Source organism: Amphiprion ocellaris, chromosome 17, assembly GCF_022539595.1.
Source record: "Amphiprion ocellaris isolate individual 3 ecotype Okinawa chromosome 17, ASM2253959v1, whole genome shotgun sequence".
NCBI lineage: Eukaryota > Metazoa > Chordata > Actinopteri > Pomacentridae > Amphiprion > Amphiprion ocellaris.
In genome coordinates, this window is record NC_072782.1 from 2,223,514 (window position 1) to 2,245,006 (window position 21,493).

The following is a 21,493-nucleotide window of genomic DNA, read 5'->3' on the forward strand; positions in this document are numbered from 1 at the left end:
GAAGAATTTGGATCATGTTTGAACTTAACACACTGGAGTCTTCAAGAAATAGATTTAATTTTTTTAAAAATCACAGTGCATGGCAAACAGATGCAGGCATATAAGGGGTCAAAAGTGACAAGAACGTAACTATCAGTAGCAGATGACAGCTCACTGCCTCGAATGGTAACAAAACTCAAACAGACACAGCAGAAAAGAGAACAGAGAATAACACCTGTGTCTGTGCAAGAAGGGCGGATGTTTGCTTGAACAGACTTGGAAGCTTACAGTACTTTTCACAGCCAGACAAAGACTATGAGCTAATAGCTGACATACAAGGTTTCGAAGAACACATCACATCTGTCCAGCTGTGGAGGAGAAGTTCCATGACCAGTCATATTGCTAACTCATGTCTGTGCTAATTTAAGATTCCACTTCTGAAAATGTGTTTTACCAAGAATATGACACAACTCAGTCTATGCCTCACTTCCTTTTTCAGAGACGGCTCCAAAAATATACTGCTAATTATTGCAACTGGAGGTGTTGAAAAGCAGCGCTTTCAGAGATTAGTCAGACGACCATTGGTGGTTCCATTCATTCATGCAGTTTAACAGAACAAAAAATAACTTGTAACACATTGAAAAGACAATGAAAAACAGTTTTCTAAACAGCAATAACTGACTCGGTTTACTTTGAAAAGTAGTTCACGTCTCTTAGATACAGCAGCTAGTAGGAAGTAACATCTTTAGCACAAGATGTGTTCAGTTACAGAATCATGTTGTACATTTTACAGTTTTGTCCTCTTCTCAAGAAGTACATGTCAAATGTGCCTTATATTCCCTGGAAAGCAGACAGATACCATCTCTAACCATATAAAGTACACCCCTAAGGCACAGTTTCCTCGAAAGTACTTCCCTCAGACCCAGTACTGGTTGTCTTTTAAAGTCGGTGACCGAGATCTCACAGAAGTCTTGAATCCTGCAGAAATCGCTGGAAGTGCAGTACTAGAAGCTACGTTATCTCTTTCACTACTGTTACAGCCTCTAATGTTCCCATCGCCACCTGCTACGTTTGCTTCAAACGGTCCCCAGAAGGTCATTCCCGGGGCCAGACTCCTCCTGGGACTCATGGGTATCCTGGGGGAGGTTGGACAGCTTGCAGAGCCGAGTGGGGTGACCACCACCGAGGGCATGGCCACGCTCCGCTCCGACCGGCCCAGGTAAGGGCTGTCCTCGGGGGGCAGCGGCACGGCAGCGAGCTCCTGCATGAACCGCAGCCGGGCTTGTTTCTCCTTGCGGTGGCGGAACACCAGAATCAGAACTACAAGGATCACAATGAGGAGCAAGCAGGCCAGCAGAGGCAGGATAATGAGGAGGGGGTCGGAGGCAGGGCGAGGGAGAACCTCGACGTGAACCAGCTGGGTGTCTGGAGGGTTTACTGGATGGTGTTCTTCTGGGACAGGAGTGTGGGGCTGTGGGGGATGACTGTGGCCTCCTCCTTCTGCTGCTCCTTCTGCACCGTTGCTTGATCTTCCTCCATGACTCCCACCGCGAGTGTGGTTCCCCCAGCGGCTGTGAGGCCTCGGCTTGTGTTGTGTCCTGTTGTGGTTCTTATGTGACAAGATGTGGGGGTGCAAACTCACCCCGATGCCACCATGCGCTGTGGATCCACCTCGTCCACCTCCTCTTCCTCCTCCAGTAGCAGTAGTTGCAGTCCTGTTGCGTGCAGGCTGATGGGTTGTTGTGCTATCTTGACTTCCGCCGTCTCCTTTATTGAAGCCACCTTGGCCGTGCCGCATCTGGTGGTGGGGCAGGATGGTGAAGTGAAGCTCGCCCTTCGCTGGCTGAACGGTTCCAGCCTTCAGCAGGAACATGAAAGAATCATTTAGAGGTGTAGCGGGAGCGTGGCCTCGAGCTGTTGTGGATTCATTGTTATGGAGTTGGTTGTCGCTGAGAGTCTCCTCGATGGCGACTCGGCCTTGGACCACATCTCTGAACGTAAATGACTTCAGGACCTCCGATGCTCGGTTAGGATCATAGGTCATCTGCATACATCCACACACAAGTAAGAGCCAACAGCAGTTCAAGATAGACATTTGACATTGCATTCAGTTTTGATCAGTGCTACATTGTAGGGAAAAGACTGTCTACATCAGGGGTGTTCAACTCATTTTAGTTCAGGTTCCACATTCAGCCCAATTTGATCTCCAGTGACCAGTAAAACCACAGCATAATAACCTATAAATAACCACAACTCCAATTTTTTCCTTTGTTTTAGTCCAAAAAGTACATTCTGAAAATGTTCACATTTAAGGAATTATCTTTTTACAAAACATTATGAACAAACTGAAATTTCTTAAGAAAATTAAGTTCAATTTCAACAATATTATACCTCAGTGTCAACAAAAAAAAGACAAAAAAGGAACAAAATGACCAAAAAAAGGACAAAAAACACAAGTGAGACAAAAAAGAAACACAAAACGACACAAACATGAGACAAAAGTCAAAAGCCAGACAAAAAAATACAAAAAACAAGACAAAAAATGACAAAAATGAGACACAAAATGACAAAAATGAGACAAATGACACGAAACAAAAAAGAGACAAAAAAATGAGACAAACAACACAAGCAAGACATAAAAACACAAAATGACAAAAACAAAACACAAAACAACAAATAAAGCAAAACAGAAAATGACAAAAATAAGACAAAAAAACACAAGCCAGACAAAAAGGAAACACAACATGACAAAAACATGAGACAAACGTCAAAAGTCAAACAAAAAGACAAAAAACAACAAAAGCAAGACAAAATATTACAAAAATTAGACACAAAATAAACAATCTAGTCTTTTACTTTATGATCAAAACAACTTGTCATGGTCTAGAAATTATTTTAAATTTATAGTTTTACTAATTCACAATCTGCAGTTAATGTCTTCTCTGGAATTTTTACACTTTATAAAGTCGTCCCCCGGGCTGGAATAAACCTTCTGGAGGGCCACTTTTGGCCCACGGGCTGCATGTTTGACACCCCTGGTCTAAATGATGTGAGAAACTCCAACTTGCAAGAGTTACACAGAGAGCAATATTTCCCAGATTACAACAAATAGCTTTACCTTGACTAGTTTTCCATGTTTTGGTGGAGACAGAACCTCGAACACAGGGTCAGCTCGGCTGATTCTTGCCAGTTCGGAGGCGTCGATCATGGCTTTCCCCAACTTCACAGCGATGCCACTTGGAACTCTAATCGTCTCTCTCAGGTAGATCAGAGGCCTCACAGTCACCTTCACTGTCTGCTCTGTCACATTTCCATAGTCGACACCAAGAGACGAGGCCGACACTGAGATTTGGAAGCTATCCTCCGATTCGCTGAGATCGGTCATGTGATAGACGACACGCCCGAACTGGAGGTCCTCGTGGAGGAAGGTGGTGACCTCGTGGTCGTTGATAGCGATGCGTCCGTGGCGAGGGTGTCTGGTGACTGTGTAGGAGATGTTGGCCTGAACCTGGCCGTTGGTTTGAGCTGCCAGCTGGTTGGTTGTCAGGACCACAGCGGTCCGACCTTGTCGCAGCGACAACCCAGTGTTGTTCACCATGAATACAGACGGCTTGATCACTTCCAGACTAAACAGTTTGTAGAGTGGACGGTGGTGACCATCGGTTACGTTGAAGTAGAAAACTCCTGTCGAGGGCTCACCCTGAGGGAGGAAACATGGGAAGGACAGAGAAAAGAAAAAGAGCAAATGGAATTAAAATCAGATAACAGAAAATAGTCCTCATATTTCAGCTGCCGCTTTTGATTGCATGACCCCACAACAATGACGCACCCTTTACAAAAACATGCTGAACAACATCTGAAGCAGGTTTTAAATCTGTGCAAGAGGTTTCCCTGCTTCACAGTAAACAGACTTTCTTCCTTACAGTCAGCCGAATATAATTTACTGAATTAAGTCTTACTCTAAGCAGTGACTGTGAGGTGGTAGATGATAGATGCTATTGATTATGCATTGAATGTGGATGTCTGCACTCCACATTTCCTACAGATTGAAGAGGTAATTGCATATTTCTACGATGTGTAGTGTGAAAAAAAAATACAGGAAAAGTACAGCAAAGCCTAAATATTTTTGCTTGCTTTGAGAAGCTTAAGAACAAAATGCATGCTTTTTAAATTCATGCGCCGTTTCTTATGTATTGCCGTTTACTTTTCAGTTACCGAGTGAGCACATTTTATTTACTGCAAATGAATCCAAACATTATGGCACAAGTGGGCTTCAAATGCACAGTGAACAAAAGTAAGACCATTTACTCAGGTACTGTGCTTAAGTACTTCCACTTTATGCCACTTTATACTTCTACTCCTCTCCATTCTAGAGGGAAACATACTTTCTACTTCGAGATATTTATTTGCCAGCTTTAGTTACTTTAAGGATGAAGGTCTGACACAGCAGTGAATAATACAACAACCGTTTAAACATAAAACTGAATTTAGATGAAACCTGAGATTTCCAACTTTTTTCGGCTTCAGATATCTTGAAAAAGTAGTGCAGGGTTGGAGTAACATTTCAGAAGTTTGTGACTTGTTAACAGTTATACCAAATAGAGATTTGTTCCACTGAACTTTTTATATGGATTAATTCAAATGAATATTGAAAAATTAGAGGAAAACTGAAAACACAACTTTATTTTTTTCCTTTCTTTTGTCTCCCATTAATCATCAAACCAGTACTTTTACTTGAATACTTTAACTACATTTTGCTGCTAATAAATATACTTTTACTAAAGTAGAATATTTCTTACAGGACTTTTCATTGTAATTAATTATTTTACATTGATGTAATAGCACCTTTACTGAAGTTAAGGATCTCAAACAAACACCCCAACACATGCATTTGCACAATAAAACTGTAGCAGTGAAGTCTCTTTCACCTGCTGTATAAAATGCAACCGGCCGTGGTTGACGTCATACTGGGTGAAGGAGGTCACCGGCTCCGGTCTTTCCCCCAGAGTTAGGTAGCCGTTGTTGGGCTTACTGATCACCAGATAGTGCAGCTCCTCTGGTGGGGTATCATGGTCCTCAACCTGGGCATGCAGAGTGTCAAGGATTATGTTTTACAAGATGTTCAACCAAAGAAAGCATCTCCAAAGGAATTCATTAATTTAATACTTACATACGGAGAAACAAATTTAAACTTTTCATGTTAATGTGCAAATTGCATGACCACAAACTGCAGCAAAGTGGTCATTGGTCCTTTGCATTGGCCCACCTGAAGGTTGTCTGGTCCAAGTACGACTCTCTCTCCAACTACAACCTTCATACTCGGGGATCTGCTCCTGATCAGAGGCGGCTGGTCGTTGACCGGCGTCACTGTGATGTTGAACATCTCTGTCACCGCCATGCCGTCTTTGACGTGACGATGAGAAACTGTGTCTAATGACGAAAAGGAGGACGATGAGGCTGAATAGAGATGAGAAAAAGAGGTGACGGAGGAGGAGGAATCTGAGGGAAAAGCAGACAAGGATGATGAAGAGGAGGACAGATCCAAAGGAGCCACCCAGGCCCGGAACGTGAAGCTGTCACTGGTCGTCTCTGAGTCATCATGGATGTAGGTGATGCCGAACTTGTTCAAGGTGACCTGAGAGAAGTCTGGTTGGTTCCTGGGAAAAGATGATAGCAAAAAGCCATTCTTAGGTTTTCACACAAAAAAACACAGGAAATGAATTTGAATCTGAGGAAGCTGAAAAGTATGTATTAAAAGACTCATTAGTCTATGTTGGTGTACTGGAACAACATGCTATTCTTTCTTTTGCAGTGAAAATAGTACATTAATGCTTTTGATATTAATGTTTGCTTCCAGTTAATTTAAGCACCTGGTGAGATTGTGTCCTCGTATAGCCAGAACTCCATGGCGAGGCTGAGAAATCACGCGATACATTACGTGGTGGTCTTTCCGTTGGGTCTCCGGGACTTTCCCCAGAAGATTAGAGGCGTCGAGCTTCGACCTGTCGATCGTCACCCTGCCTCCCTCGGCCACCACAACACCTAAAAGACAGATACATAAAACAAATATGGTCCTCTTGAACTTAGACTCTTTCTGGTACAAGTTCATCATCCTTCTGAAAGAGGCACAGTACCCGCATTGTTTAGGAGTCTGGTCTTGTGTTGAAGGCTGTCATGATGCTCATTGGCTTGGTAGGAGATTAAGATAGTGAAGGTGTGTGGTGGAAGAAAAGCAGGAGGGGAAGACACAGTGAAAGAAAATGAGTCTGTAGCCGACCATCCAACTGTCTCTGGTTTGCTCTGATCATACAGGATAACGCCATCGTTCACCTGAGAGACAGTGAGACGAAGAAATGCAGTCAATTCATTTTAGATGCAAACATTACAGGGGACTAACACACATAGAGTCAGACATCCATACCATGCTCTGTGTGAATGTGAAAATGATTCTTGTGGAGTTGTCGGGCATACGTCGGACCAGGCGGCCCAGTTTAGGAGGAGCAGTCACAGTGTAGACCAATGACTTGTTTCTTGCAAAGTCACTGGCGTTGTTGGTCACCACCTGAAGCTCCTGCTCTGAGATTGGTGTCACAGAACCTTTAAGAGGAACAAAGACACAGTGGGGCAGAAGAAAAGCCAGAAACAGTAAAGAATGAACAGACAAGGCCTTGCTTTCAGACAGCCACAAACATCCACGTGGCTAACGCTGAATCTACACAGTTACTCATGTAAAAATCATGATTCACTATCCTAGCGAGGGTGCTAGGTAATTTTGTGGTTGCATCTTTATAACCACAAGTACCGTACAGCACTGTTCAAAAGACAAACAACAACATCACATGTTCCACAGGTGGCTTCATATCAGAATAACAGCTGCGCTTATGTGACCTTGAGAGGAAGGACTGCTGATAAGTGTGTGAACTTAGTACCATTTAACCCTCACATGTTGTGGACAGAAGCACAGTCAGCCTTGAACTGACCAGGCACAGAGGAAATGTAAACTGCTTTTGTTGGCAGAAAAGTCTGGCAATGTGAAGCTAACAGAAACATAATGTTTGGAGCAGTGAGGCCACCTAGTGGATTTGTTACGTACTACTTCACTGCGCCACAATTTTCCTCTCCTGGTGTTTCTGTTTTCAAGCGGTTTTCTGTTGTTTTAAAACCCAAAGTAGGCGTGGAAAAACAGCTTTAAGACTTCTCCAACCTTCAGCAATGGTGGAAAGTAACTACAGACATTTACTCAAGTACTATACTTAAGTACAGTTTTGAGGTACTTGAACTTTACTTGGTATTTCCATTTGATAATACTTTTAAATCCCTTTTGACTACATTTCCTTCTACTTCACTACATTTGTCTTACAGTTGTAGTTGCTTTAAAGATGAAAACTGGAACATAAAAATGTTACATATTAACTGATTTCCAACTGTCTTCTGACATCTCACAAACAGGAAGTTGTAGACCATCTCATTGCAGATGTCTCTGAGTCTATGGCTTTAGCGCCACTATAGTCAGGGAGACCAGTCCTATACTTTTACTTTAATATTCAAACCACATTTTGCAGCTAATGCTTAACTAGTTTTACATAATAGGATTTTTATGCTGGGCTTTTACTTGTGATAGTGTTTTTGTTGCTGTATTGCTACATTTACTTCATACTTCTTCCACCGATGACCTTCAGTCACTATGCTTAAATGGCCTTTGAGCAGTCAGTATGATTTATTGAGGCGGTAAGTGAGTAGTAATACCTGGGTAGACCTCCATGGGGTGGTTTCTCTGCAGGGTGAGGACCAGAGATTGGGCAGTAGTGCTGAAGATTTGACGTGGAGCAAAGTTCACACCGTCGTTCACCTGGAAGTGAAAGCCACCAGACAGTGCACCTACACAAGAAAAGAAGATTTTACTCCTGTATTTAGAAAAAGATACAACAAAAATCAAAACAGACTTACCACTGTGCACAAACAACAGCTGTCTGCTTTGTATGTGATGTTGGGTGAAGTTCAGGATGTGTCTGGAGGGGGCGCTCTTCAGGGCCAAGTGGCCATTGCTGGGCGGTGTGACTACAAACTCCAGTCCCTCAGGTGGAGTGTCGGTGTCCTCAGCACTCAGGTCATGTGTGGTTATTTCTGTCACTGAACCCACCCACACCTGAAGAACCACAAGGACGGTTGCAAGGAAAGATGTGCTATTAACATGTAGACCAATACTCATATTCACTTTCTTGCCAAGAGTCAGATGAGAAGACTGATATAAAACTTGTTTCTGTATGCTAAATATTAAGCCAGTATCCCCACTGTGAAGCATGGTGGGGGCAGTATCATGATGCAGCAATGATTTTCAACAGCAGGCCCTGGAAAGTGTGTAAAGGTAGAGGGTAAAATGAATGCTGCCAAGTAATGGGAAATCCAGGAAGACAACCTTACGTAGTCGGCAAGAGAACCGCAACTTGGGAGACAATTTACAGCTCAGCAAGATAGTGACACAAAGCATACGTTTGAAGGTCAATGGCCGAGTCAAAGCCCAAGCTTAAACGTAACTGAGGATATGTGGCTTGGCTTGAAAAGAGCTTGTTGCCCACTATCCCTGTGCAACCTCACAGAGCTTGAGCAGTTTTGCAAAGAAGAATTCGGTAAAATTGCAGCGTCCAGATTCACAAAGGCACAGCTACTAAATACTGAGTAACAGTGGATAAATACTAATGCAATCACTTATTTTGTGTTTTATATTTTTAATTAATTGACATAACCCTGAATATGATTCAGTATTTAACAAGCATGACAGGGAGAACTTTTTCCAAAGCAGCAAACCATGTAGATAGTCCAGAAAAGTCGTAAATCTACTCAATAGTATCCACATTCAGCTTCTGCTTGAGCAAATTTGAGCTAAAAATAGTGATCATGCTTACTCTTCCTATGAAGAGGTGTACTTCCACCTTACTAGGGGATATATCCCACCTTCAGGCCGTGGTTGGTTGTAACAACAGGAGTCTCATCGTTGACGGGTGTGATGTGGATGTGAACGGTGCAGGGCAGACTGTGCTTCTTGATTTCCGTCTGATTGGCCACAATGGTGAAGTTGTCTCTTAGCGTGTCGCTGCCGTCATGGATATAGGAGATGTACTCACGCTCAACCTGAAAACAGATGTTGGGTGGAAAAAAAATGAGTAGAGATTGATTCCAACACGGTCTGATCAAATAATAACTGACAAAACCACGGTATGGATTTCATCACAGAGCTGAGTGTTCCATTTAATGCAATGAAAAATCAATCAGATATTGTCATATTGTCAGTGTCATAACCTCCTAAAATCAATAGGTCACAGCAAAGTGTCATTTGACTGAGCTTGGTTTTGTTTCTGAAAAGTATACTAGCACGTTTCCCAGGTCTTTTGACATTTTTAAGAGGTAGTTTCAAATCGCTTCAAACCTCAGTATGTGTAAAAGCAGTGATGGGCATCCCCGGGATCCGGCTGTGCTCCAAGTGTCCAAATCGTGGTGGAATGATGACCTGGTACAAGAAGTTCATTGCTGAGAAGTGATGATTGGCGACTTTGATGATGTCTGGGGTTAGCGGCAGCGATGACCCCTCATCGAGGGTCAAGTCAGACACCTGTAGAATCAGCGAACAGGAGACAGCGCTGGTTTATTGTTGGGTCACTGGCACTGGTAAGTTAATCTCCATGTTAGCTTTTCATATCTTTCCCTTTTCATGCAATTTGTCCCTTCTCTGAGGTTAATCAAGTATCTACGCCGAGACTCCGTACCTGTAGAGGAAGCAGGATTGGGATGATGTCAATCTCCAGCCTGATAGGTCCAACCTTTGTCACTCCATTGGTTGCCTCCAACAGAACCGAGTCATTGGTGCTTCCTGCAGCCAGCTGATGGTAGATGATCAGTCCCTCATTGAGATCTTCTTGGGTGAAGGAGGCTGTTGGTTGCCCTTTGATATCCTGCATGGAGGGACGGAAAAGACAAACCCTTGAAGTGATGAATCACTTGAATGTAGAAGTGTGAAACATTTGCTAGTTTTGGTCATATTTTATTAAAGTAGAGAACGACAGAAAATACAAATGAAGGAGAAAGAAATGTAACAACGGTCCTAGGCAAATCTGGCAACTCAGATATTTTATGTCCAGTTTTTCAAAAAATTTTTACCCTTAGAAGCACTTGTACTATTAATATATTACACTTTCAGTACTTAACGTGAAGCTGCACACATCAGTATTTTTTTATTTGTGGAGCTAGCTTCAGTGTATCCTTTTAGTTTATGCCTGCAAACTCCTTTCTTTAAAATCTGTCAATATATGGTTTTAATTCTTTACTACGTGACATTAAATATTCATAAACAACTAAATGAGCAACAATTTTAGTCAAAGTTTGGAGAAACCCACCCTAAGTTACTATTTATCAGGAATTTACCAGTCAAAAAAACTCTTGGTAGAATACCTGCCCAGTACTAAAATGCAGACGGACAAACTTAGATAGATGTTGAACGTATTGGAGGATACTGCTCCCCATGATGAGTTTAGACCTTACAAAAGCTCGGTCATCACTGGCTGTACCTTAGAGACGTGCTGCTGTTCTCCGTTGATGTTTTGATGTTGGTTGTCGGTGAATAATCTGTCAATTATGCCCAGTGTAGGAGGACTTTGGACAGTAAAAACTATCTCTGAAGGCTGCCTGTCCTCATGGACCACCTGATGGAAAACACATGCAAATAAAAACTGAAAAGACAAATCCTGCGGGCATGGAGCAAAATCACAGTGTATAATTAGTAGACCCACGTTTGAGTGCTAAATGCAAGGATCCTGCCTTGGCTTACCTCTAAATGTTCCCTGCTTACAGAGACATTCTGTCCTTCTGCCACCACCACTGGATGATTGTTTAGGACTGTCGGCGGCCTCTGATGACTCTCCAGGTATATTTTTACCACCACTCCGATGTCCAAATGTACCTCTCTTCTCCCTCTTTCCATTCGCCTTTCTGTGCTCCTCTCTCTCGCTCTTGCCGTCACATTGAATCCGTCCAACAGCTCGTGGCTGCCGTCGTGGTGATACGACAGACGTCCTACCACCAAGTCTCGCTGGGTGAATATGGTAATTGCATCTGCTTTTGTTACAGTCTCGCTCTGCCCTTCATTAAAACAGAGCACACCATGTTTAGGTGGAAGGAAGACCTCGAATGTCACTTCTTGCGGGTCTCGGATGTCGAGGTTGCTGAAGACGCTGAGGTTAGCGGAGGTCAGGGTTGTGATCCCACCTCTCTGGACCATGAGGCCTGTGCTGTTCTCAACCTGCAGGTAAGGATCCTGGGCCATCACCTGCACCACAACGTACACAACACACACAGAAATTAACTATATACAGCAGTAGTCCGACTATATTACGATATAAAAGGCTTTGATTTTCACACTAAGAACACTGTATAACATCTATTTACTAGCAGATTACTTGCTAAATGAGTTACAATTTACTAGGTAAAGAAAAACCATCATACATACATTATAAATTAGTGATTACATGATAATATATGACAGACCTCCCAGCTTAAGAAAAAATAATGAGTGCTTATAATGTATCCTTCCTACTATGCTTACTGCTTGATTTACTCTAGTTTTTAGGTTTTTGTTCTTTGTTTAGCTGCTATTATTCTTTCCTGCCTCTCTTGTTTCTTCCGTGTTACCTGTATTATTGCTCTCTTAATGGTTAATTCAACATCTGGCCAAGGAACAGCAGCTGTAAAATAAGTTAACCACTTGGCTAACATTGGCCGTTTGCAGTGAATTCAATCAGTGAGCGATGCCCCTGGTGGTCACAGATTCTTTCTGCTTACATTCCTTGTCATCATTCTACCCTCATTCTGTGATTAGAGCCTAAATACCACCCCCAAAACGAACAAATAAAGAAAAGAAAAAGTATAATCACCTCCAGCAGCGTTGAAACATAATGTTTGCCATCTGATACGAAAAGCACAAAACGGCCAAAACTCACTCCGCTGTGGACGAACAATACTCTTTTCTGAGAGGAGAGAAAAGAGGAGGCGAAGGTGAGAAAAGAGGAAGAAACATTAGCAGGTTTTATTAAAAAAAAAACTGCAGCCTGCAAAAACATTATGAGTCAAACAGAGGATCAAGAGGTTAATGGCACCTGATGCTGCTTTAAAGTGGAACCCCTCCAAAGACATCTTCCTAAAACTAAGAAGCTGGGGTGCTGCATTTTAAATTACAAGCATTTCTCAAAGCAGACAGCTGGACAGGCACACCTATGCAAAGATGAGTACGATTAAAGTATAAGGAACACGTTTACAGTATAATCACCATTTGTACACTTAATTGTGTCTCATCCATCTGTATTTGGGGTGATTACAAACTTGGTTGATTATTGAATCCAATATTCAGCATTTTATCCAGCATTTTCCCATTTTTGGTATTTTTTTTTTAACCAATTCCTGATAAAATAAATGAATTTGGGTGTTATGTAATGTCCCACCTACAGTGCGATATGACTGGTTACACTTTATGAGTAACAGCCTATCAATACTGAATGATTGAAAGTATTGAAGGGAGTTAGTGTTATTCCAAATTTTGCCTGTTTCACTGGAAATTCAATCATTCCAACTCTTGTTTATCAGTCTCCTTGATTACCAGTAATTCGTACTGGCCTGAAAAACCGTATCTGTCAACTCCTAATCTTTACGACAGCAGACTTCCATATCCATATACTTTAGCTTTCTACCAAATAGCTCACCATCTATCTTCATGGACATGTTTTTTGCTAACCTGCTCTATGTCCCGCTGTGTGAACTCGTACAGCCTGTGACTGGAATCATTGGCCAGCACCAGCTCTCCCATTGGAATCCCCCTCCTTGTATACACCAGCCAGCTGTCCTCAAAATCCGAGTCGTCATCCCGGAAACGAAGGTCATTCAGCGTCACCAGCCTCTGGCCATCGCGGGCCACGTGGAAAACTTTATCAACGACCCTGACAGGTCTCTGGTCATTGACGAGCTGGACTGAGATATTAAAGGTGTGCTCTGCCATGTTTTTTTCGTCCTTCTTGTTTGTGTGTTTGTGCGGTTTGTAAACTACAGTTTGAAATGTGAAGGAATCCTGCTTGGTCTCGCTGTCATCGTGGACGTACATGATTCTCTCCTCAGTAATGTCCTGATTAGTGAATGTCGCAATGTTGTCATTAATCGAAGTTGAGTTGGAGAAGTTGATCCTCCTTATCTGCCCATGCTTGGGGCTCACGGTGATGCTGTAGTGAACCTCCCGGTTACTTGCTGTGTGAGCAAACAGAATATCTTTGGTGATTACTTTGCTCCCTCCTTCCACAATTGAAAGGCCTTTATTTACAACTGTGATGGCGGTCGACTCGGCTTTGATGTTGATTCTGAAGTCGTAAATTGTTGAGTTGGCATGCGCTGAAAACACCCGAAAGCTGAACGTGTCTCTTGCATCGTCCTGCAGCCTGTTGAGAAGCTTATACCTCAACAAACCATCTGTGATGTTCTTCTGGCTAAAGGTTGAGTTCCTTTGTAGAGCTGCGTTGTTGAGGAACATCTGCCCTTTCTTTGGTAACGTGATGAGTCTGAAGTAGAGGTTGCTCTCGTTGAGTCTGACACCTTTAGAAATCACATTGAGGTCCTCAGGAGTGACAACAGCAGTCTGAAGGCCGTTGATCTCCATTTTGCTTCGTGTGACCTTGAAGTGAATCCAGTGTACCACTATGGGGACAACAACCTCCTCTTTGGCCACGGAACCAACATTGATTTTACATTTGAAGTAATCAGTTACGTTGCTCTGAGTCTGAAGGCCGTAGTAGGTGCTGAGGTATCGGATCCGTTCTTTTTCAAGCAGTTTCTGTGAGAAGGAGGTCGTCAGTTTCCACTCGCCACTTGAGTGCAACCTCTGGAGCTCGCCATACTGTGGCAACTCTGTAACTTCATACCAGATTTCTGCTGTATGGTCGGCCACGTTAACTTGTACTGCGAGATGATTGGTGTTGATGACGGAAGCCTCGCCTTGGTTCACCTCCACTCCAGTATTATTCACCAGTTTGTGTTCGAGTGCCACAGTCATGATCCTCAGAACTACCGTGTTGCTCACCTGTAAAAGACAGTTTAGTACAGAAGAATATACAAGATGAGACAGAGAAATGGCAGGAAAGATGAGAGGAAGTGGATATTAACAGGAAAAGAGAGGTAATTACCCAGTGGAGACACCCTGTTACTGTAAGATCACTTCTGCAACATTTAATGCTACAACAATGATGATATGTAAACTTTATGTCATTAATTTATCTCAGGAAAGCTACTATTTTACCTACCTTCAGTCCGTCGCTGACCCTGAGTGCCAACCTGGAGGTGGAGACCCCTGTGTGGACAAAACGGATCTTACCCTCCTCCAGATCACTTAGCGAGAACAAGTTGATGGCCCTGTAAGATAGATGCAGTCCTGTTATTTTCCATTATTGTTTCCTGTCTTACTGCTTGTTTGTCTGAAGCTGCAAAAGGAGGCTCAGTAGAATCAGTTATGATACACTTACCCTCTTGAACAATGAGAGAAAAGGTTGCTTACGTACAGAGAAATCAGCAACAATTAGGAGGTTTCTTTTTGAGGTTAGTTCTTATTTATATTAAAACAGCAACTTCACCAACCGTCCTCAATAGACTGTTTCCCACTGCAGAAACTCATGGGACATTTTAGGGCAGCCAAACATTTGCATGTCTATCAGCAGCAACAACTGCCCCTGTAGAAATTCTTTCAAGGATGTTTTCTGGGAGAAAACACCATCAAAACCTTAAAATTCCCCATACAGGCTAACATAACAAAAACCCCCATTGTTCTATTGCCTACATGCTTTTGAACTGGAGTTACATCCATTAATTACTGTTTGTCATCGTTTGGTGCTTTCAAAATTAAGACTCCAGTCAAAGCACTAGGATCATACATTCTAATGTAAACAGAAAGGCTTAAAGGGCAGATTCCTGTAAATGTTCATTGCCATCTTGCACCAGCTCCTAGTTCCTATAATGTAGAGCCTCCTCATGAGTGTCACTGTAAAGCACCAACCTGCCGGGGTAATCCTGATGCTCCAGGTATCCAGCCTCAGTGTTGAGGTTTCCCAGGGAGCTGAAAACCAGCTCCTCAGGACTGCTGTCAGGATCGGACACTCTCAGCACATCTGTTGTCAACTGGGAGTTATTGGAGATATATTAATTTCAATTATTTTTTAAATTAACACCAATATTCACACCGTGCAATCATTCTGTTCTATCTACCTGTCGTTTGGACTTCTCCAGTAGAGTAAAAAGGTTTCCTCCCGGCAGGCTGAGGACAGGTGCATCATTAACCGGGCTGATGCTGATGTCAAACCGGTGCAGGCGGTTGCCCTTCAGAAACATAGGAAGCTCCTTCTTGTTGTTGGAGAAGACGGAAAACATGAAGAAGTCATTCTGGTCCTCTACACCACCATGAACGTACATCACCCGGCCCTGCCATAGGTCCAGCATACTGAAAGTCCGGTCCTTCTCCTCTGTTTCCATTGTAATTGTCCTCTCCTGCACCTCGTCCAGCGTCCCACCAGGGTCTGGACTGAGGTCCAACCGGAGCTGGCCATGGACAGGCTGCTCCTCAATGCGGAACATCAGTTGGGATGGATGGATGCCCAGTTTCCGGAAATCCAAATTGACCTGGCAGAGTGCACATAGGAACAGATGTCTAACATGTCAAAACACTAAAATAAATTCTCAAAAGACAGATCACCAGAAGGCAACAAGTTCTACCTTGATGTGTTTGGGTTCCAGTGGTGCCCGGCCTCCCTCAGCTACCTCAAGCTTTCTCAGCAACAAGAAGTTATGGTTCCTCTTGTTGCTGGTAACTGGCTGCGTGGTTGTAACGTCCAACTCAGGAGGATTTGTTGGGTTGGTGATAGTCACTATCTGTGGAGCTTGCCCTATCTTACAGCCCACAGTGATGTCTTTGGTGACTGTGGCATGAGGTAGACCTGTTTTCTGAGTGTTCACCCTAATTTCTCGTAGGCAGCCTTTAAAGGAGCCTCCTTGTCCAGGTGGAATGGAAGGGAGTCCAGCTTGCCTCGCTTCTGCTCGGGCTTCTTCATTCAGCCCTCCTAGGAAAAGAGGTCCTTTGAGCTGGATGACCTGAAGATCTTGACTCAGGCTGGCCCTCACCAGCTCCTTGCCTACCTTCAGCTGGGCGCTGTGAGGCAGCAGATGAAGCTGGATGGGGTACCAAGTGTGGTTGCTGTGGACATATGTTAGAGAATGCAGCTCAGTTTTACTCCCCTCTACATTTCCTACCGATGCCACCAGATGACCCTCTCTGATCTCAACGGCAACAAACCCTCCCTGGGTGCCAGAGCTATACAGCACCAAGCCATCTTCTTCTTTGGCTGAAGGGTGCATTTCACATTCAAACACCCCCTCCTGAAGCACCTCCCACGGTGGGAGAGAGATGAAGGCTTTAGAGCTGAAAAAACTAACAGTGTCTTCTTCTGTGGCAGAAAACTGTGGACTACAGCCCAGAGACACTTCATGGACGCTCTTGTACCCAGAATACGGCCTGAGGCTGGCCAGTAGGTTGTGTTCATTAAAGACAGCTTCATCTATGCAGCCCCTGAAGCTAGTGGAGATGTTAAGAAGGTAGGGATGTTTGAGTCCAGCTGTCCCGCCAACAACGAGTCCGTCCTCCACCCTGAGCTCCAGATCTGGTCCTGGCATTCGAAGGTTGGTGTGAGAGTTTCGGTCCACAGTCATGGTGATATTATGGCGGCTGTGGGTCAGCTCCACAGTGTGCCACGCCAGATCACTGAGATGGATGCCCTTTTCTGAGCGTAGCGAACGCCCACCTGAGCCTAGATCCAGATGTACCTGAGGGGCGACGGTGAGAATGGAAAAAGTGAGGAAAAAGTCGACAACCATCACACATGGAGTTAAAGTCTAATTTCTGTTTCTATGCCCAAACACACACTAAAAGCAGCTAAGAAATATAAATTACGCTAGATGTTGATGGAGCTGTTGAATGTGCACATTAAAAATACAGTACCAAGGGGATTGTTAACACCGGATTAAAGGATTATACCACAAACACAAATTCAGCTAAACTCTTTCATTAGCAGTTCCTTTGCCTTGTACTCTGTGTTTTCATTTAGCTATTGTGGTCGTCTCTCTTAACCTCAGTCATGAAGGAACTTGTTCTGAAATGGAGCCAGTGCCAGGGGGTTCATTTTTTTTCTCTATGTGAGCAATCTGACACCAGGTTGTGTGTGTGTTCAGTCTTCATTCTGGCCTTCCTCTGGATAGTAAATGCCAACATATATGAGCTAAAATGGCCCAAGGGACAAATTTTTTCTTTTGCTTTGAAGGTGTGAGCTATTTTTATGTGAGTCTCTAGAGAAGTTTCACTGATCTGAAGCTACATCACTAAAATTTAAATTGTCTTATCTTACTACACAAACTAGCGACAGCTCCTCTCATAGCATTTGTATCCATTGAAATAAAACATTTACGGCATCCATTGATGTGAGCTGCTTTTGACATGTAAACTAATAGTATGTTTTACCTGCAGGCGCCCAGAGATCACCTCCAGGAGCACAAAGTCTCTGCGTCCTGCTGCCAGAAACAGCAGCCCTGATGGATTAGCGGTTCGAAATCGTACGTGGATTAAGGTCTGGATGGAGGTCTCCACTGTCCGCAGGTGGATGAAACCATCACCGTAGAACGACACTGCAACAGTGAAAAAGAACACAGATGAGAAGGTTAGGTCCAAGATGAACAATTTCAGCAATCCAAAACACTCTCACTGATTTTCTGACACAGTAGACGGCTGCTATAATCATGAAAATCTGTGCAGTCTAAAACGGTGCCATGACTGTGTCAAAAGTGTTGACTAACGGCTTAAAAGTTGAGCTGTTGCCCTGGTGGTGACCCAAGTCTTTCTCCCAGCAAAGACTGTTCCATTAATCTGTATCGACTGACTTGTCGATATGGTGTCTGCTCTACACTTTACACCTACTATCTGAATTCAATTAATGACGACTAATGCATTCTGGAGCGGGTCATCCTGGAGTGTTCTGATGCTAATTAGACATCACTGCTGACCCAAATGACGCAAATTGAACTTTTAAGCACAAATAACATCATTAGTTGTATCTTGTTTTTCACAGCACTTGTTGAGAACTTGAATGGGGAACCTTTGACACAAATATGAAAAAACATTCATTAAAAAGTGTTTCAACCACAATCTTTGTATGCTATTATATGAAAATGCAAGACTGGGCTATCAAGCTAAGCTGGTGACTTTGTGATGTTGTAGTTTGTCGCAGCGCTTTGAGCTAACCGCTAACATTATGCTAATATGCTCATTATGACTTGAGGATGTTCTACAGGTATATTTACCATGGGCATCATCTCTCTTTAAACTGTTAGCACTAGTTAGCATGAAAGCCTGACTGATGTATTGGTTGGTTTATATTGGTCTATCACAGATATATCAGTATTGGCGTATATGCTGTCCAGTATGTGTCGATATGGAAACTTCTTTTCTGTTTTGTCCAGCAGGGTGGTTCCCATCTGCACTGTCTGCAGCACATGTAGTGGAGCACACATTATGGTGGCACGTGGCACAGTCACCTTCATAGTAAGCTGCTAACCAATTTGTAAAATACATTAATGCCGGATCATTAATAAATTACGACCTCATAGTTGTTGTTTTTTCAATACAGCACTAATATGATGTATGTATATGTATTTAAAAACATTGCCTGATATATTGGTATTGGTATTTTATACTCCACAAGGTTCTATTTAGTATGTAAACATGTGCTAGCTAAACATAAAGTACAGTCGAGCCTGTGAATGTTATTTTTGTTCAGAAACCTAAAAATGGATCAAAATCTGGACCTGAAAGTGGCACCACAACATGGACTTCTTGCACCAAATGCCATTCAAGAGTTAATGAGACATTTACTCTAAAACCACAAAATGTTTTTGTCAATGCTATCTGTCCGTCATGAATGTCTGTCCAACATTTATATGCCAATCAGTCTGATAGTGGTTGAGCCTCTGCCAGCCCTGAAGCAAAACACTTAGTGCATTTCCACTGCATTAATTGCCTGCAAAAATTAGACACAAGTGATCAACACTTTTCCTTCCTGTGGTTATATAAATGCATCTGTATGTGGTTTCTGTAGCTACCACTCACTGGGAATGACAACACAAAGTAAAGCTGTCTTTATTCCAATTGATTTGTCCTACAAAGCAGCAGTATCGGACTGGTCTGTCAAAATGATGGTCCATTTGTGGAAACATACAGCAAATAGAGGTCAGAGAGATGAGGGGACGGCTGATGCTAGAAATCTCTAAAGAACACCAACAGCAGTTTGTAAAGGCAGCAAGCACAAGAGAGAAATTAAATGAGTAATTAAACAATCCAGATCCAAAAAAAGACAAACTGTTTTCTGCAACAAAAAGACTCTTTTCTATCTCCAACTATCTGAGAAAAAGAAGAAGAAGAGTGTAATTGGCAAAATGGGGAGAAAACCGAGGCCAAGAATTTTATAATTAAATTACTCTGAAAAGCTGCTGTGCACAGATTGACAATTCTACAGCGTAATGACATAAAAACTAATTATTTCTGGTCTGTCAGTCCACAACATGAGCCAAACTGTTACCCTTAAGTGTTTAACACAGTTTTCAATCTCTAAATGTTATTTGTAAGTGGTTATTGCCTCTATCAAGCTGGCAAACACTGTAAACAAACTGACAAAATAAAAGTAAATTATTTTTTCTGTTAAAAATTGTTCTCGTTTAGCAAATCCTCAACAGATACACAGCATAATAATGTACAAATAATTAAGAATGTTCACACCAAAATATAGATGTCCCTCTGATATCCGTGTCTAATCCTTCTTTGCGCGTACTGGCGTCATTTGTCACAATGGCTTATTACTTTCTGGAATTTTAATCCTCGCTTATTTTTGATTGGGAAATGCAGAGCCTGCAGAAAATGAAGTTTACTATCACAGCTGGCATTATGAGTTAAAACACTGGTCCCAAATGAAGAAGTCCTCCGTCAGCAGGCCGGCCCAGCATGCCACTGTGCATAAAGCCTATAAGCCCGCTGTCAGTGCAACCCATGTCTGTCAGAGCAGCTCTAATCTGCCTCTATGATACCAGCGAACATTGGATTATTAGTAATCTGCCTACAGACACCTCCAATGTGATGCAGACCTTTTGTGTTGACATGCACAACTGTCTGAAGGCCAATTATTACTTCTCCTGCACATGCAGCAGCTTTTCAGATGTTGATATTTCAGTGGCAGTTATTTAAAAGCTCTGATTCAGATGTTCGCTGATGCAGCTGCTCAAACAGGGACAATGAAAACAGATGTTGTTAAATGCAGTTAAATGCAAAAAAGATTGAGGTGCAGGAGGTTCATGGTGGTAGTATTTTATCTGTGCTGCATTTGTAAGGAAAACGTGAAAAAATCATAACAGATAATCATGTTGTTGTATAAAACGTAAGTGCAAGCATCCAAACTAAATATAATCCAGCATATGCCACCAGTCTGCACACTAGACTGATTAAAACAATAAGCTTTCAGCTGTCTCAGACACATAATAAAAGAGTCAAAAGTTATTTTAAATGCTTTGATATGACATCTATATTCCCTTTAACTCATTATTGTTCACTTCTGGACAAAAATCTCAGCTTGTGCATGAATATTAACATTTCTAAACACATACTAACAATCATGAATTACACAAGAACCTCTCTTTTCAGTCTGAAATAGCATTATAGGAATACAGCTTTCACATTTGCATGCCACAGTAAAGAGGAGAAAAGATTTTCTCTCTACTTACCTCCATAAACATGCCCAGTGGAAACCAGCAGGAGTAGAAACAGATCAGCCACAAACCTTCCCATTGTTAATTAGGCTCTTGTAATCTAATATGTATTTAGTTAAGAGCAACATCTGGCTGCCTGGCTGTGCAGTCCATTATCTCTACTGTGCTGCATGTCATTCCCACCAATGAAAACTTCCACACAGCCTCCTACTTGCTCTGCTGGCTTTGGATTACAGCCTTAAAAAAAAAGAAAAGAAGTACCTGTTCCTGTGAGCGGAGCAGAGCGAGGTGGAGCTCCACCCTCAGATCCTCCCCTCAGACCCAGGAGGCCTGTTGGTGGAAGAGCTCAGCACCAGACAGGAACACAAGGGGGAGGTGTTGCAGCACGTAGAGACCAGGGACAGGAAGGGAAAAGATGCCTGAGAAAGAACAACAGATTGAGTGGGGAGGCAGACGCTGGATCTCAGGTGGTGTTCGACTGTTGAAGGTAGAAATGTTGATCAGTCTTTTTCAGTCCTGTGGTAAGAAAAAGCCACAAACAGTTGCTGTCACAAAAAAACATTTATATATGTCTTTAATCAACCATGCTTACAAACACCAGTATCCACAAACATCCATCCATCCATCATCTATACACCTCTTAGTCCTC

At 42.7% G+C, this 21,493-nt stretch overlaps 1 protein-coding gene across 2 annotated transcripts; it reads right to left on the reverse strand.

Annotated features, from left to right (window-relative positions):
- Positions 1 to 35: 35 nt before the first annotated feature.
- On the reverse strand, positions 36 to 21,248 carry LOC111563147 (chondroitin sulfate proteoglycan 4-like). Of its 2 annotated transcripts, none has more exons than XM_055019384.1 (22): positions 21,106 to 21,248; positions 17,558 to 17,721; positions 15,763 to 16,866; positions 15,259 to 15,669; positions 15,050 to 15,171; positions 14,304 to 14,412; positions 12,755 to 14,083; positions 11,901 to 11,993; positions 10,799 to 11,296; positions 10,539 to 10,673; positions 9,741 to 9,926; positions 9,404 to 9,586; positions 8,932 to 9,108; positions 7,927 to 8,125; positions 7,726 to 7,857; positions 6,401 to 6,576; positions 6,114 to 6,309; positions 5,850 to 6,021; positions 5,246 to 5,636; positions 4,908 to 5,060; positions 3,098 to 3,679; positions 36 to 2,023 (listed from the first exon to the last, which is right to left on the reverse strand). In XM_055019384.1, exons 3-22 carry the CDS (start codon positions 16,750 to 16,752, stop codon positions 896 to 898), a joined length of 7,362 nt encoding a protein of 2,453 aa, XP_054875359.1. In that variant the 5' UTR covers positions 16,753 to 16,866; positions 17,558 to 17,721; positions 21,106 to 21,248; the 3' UTR covers positions 36 to 895. The 2 variants fall into 2 exon arrangements, with proteins under 2 accessions (XP_054875359.1, XP_035800252.2); XM_035944359.2 differs by lacking the exon at positions 21,106 to 21,248 and adding an exon at positions 20,860 to 21,069.
- Positions 21,249 to 21,493: the final 245 nt, after the last annotated feature.

Bases quoted from the DNA above. Each gene is read 5' to 3' on its own strand.
- LOC111563147 (XM_035944359.2), bottom strand. From the start codon at position 20,923: ATGGGAAGGTTTGTGGCTGATCTGTTTCTACTCCTGCTGGTTTCCACT. The intron at 15,670-15,762 runs GTAGAACTTGTT...GCACTCTGCCAG, and splicing joins TGGAACCCAAACACATCAAG to GTCAATTTGGATTTCCGGAA. The intron at 2,024-3,097 runs GTAAAGCTATTT...GGATGTATGCAG, and splicing joins AACATGGAAAACTAGTCAAG to ATGACCTATGATCCTAACCG.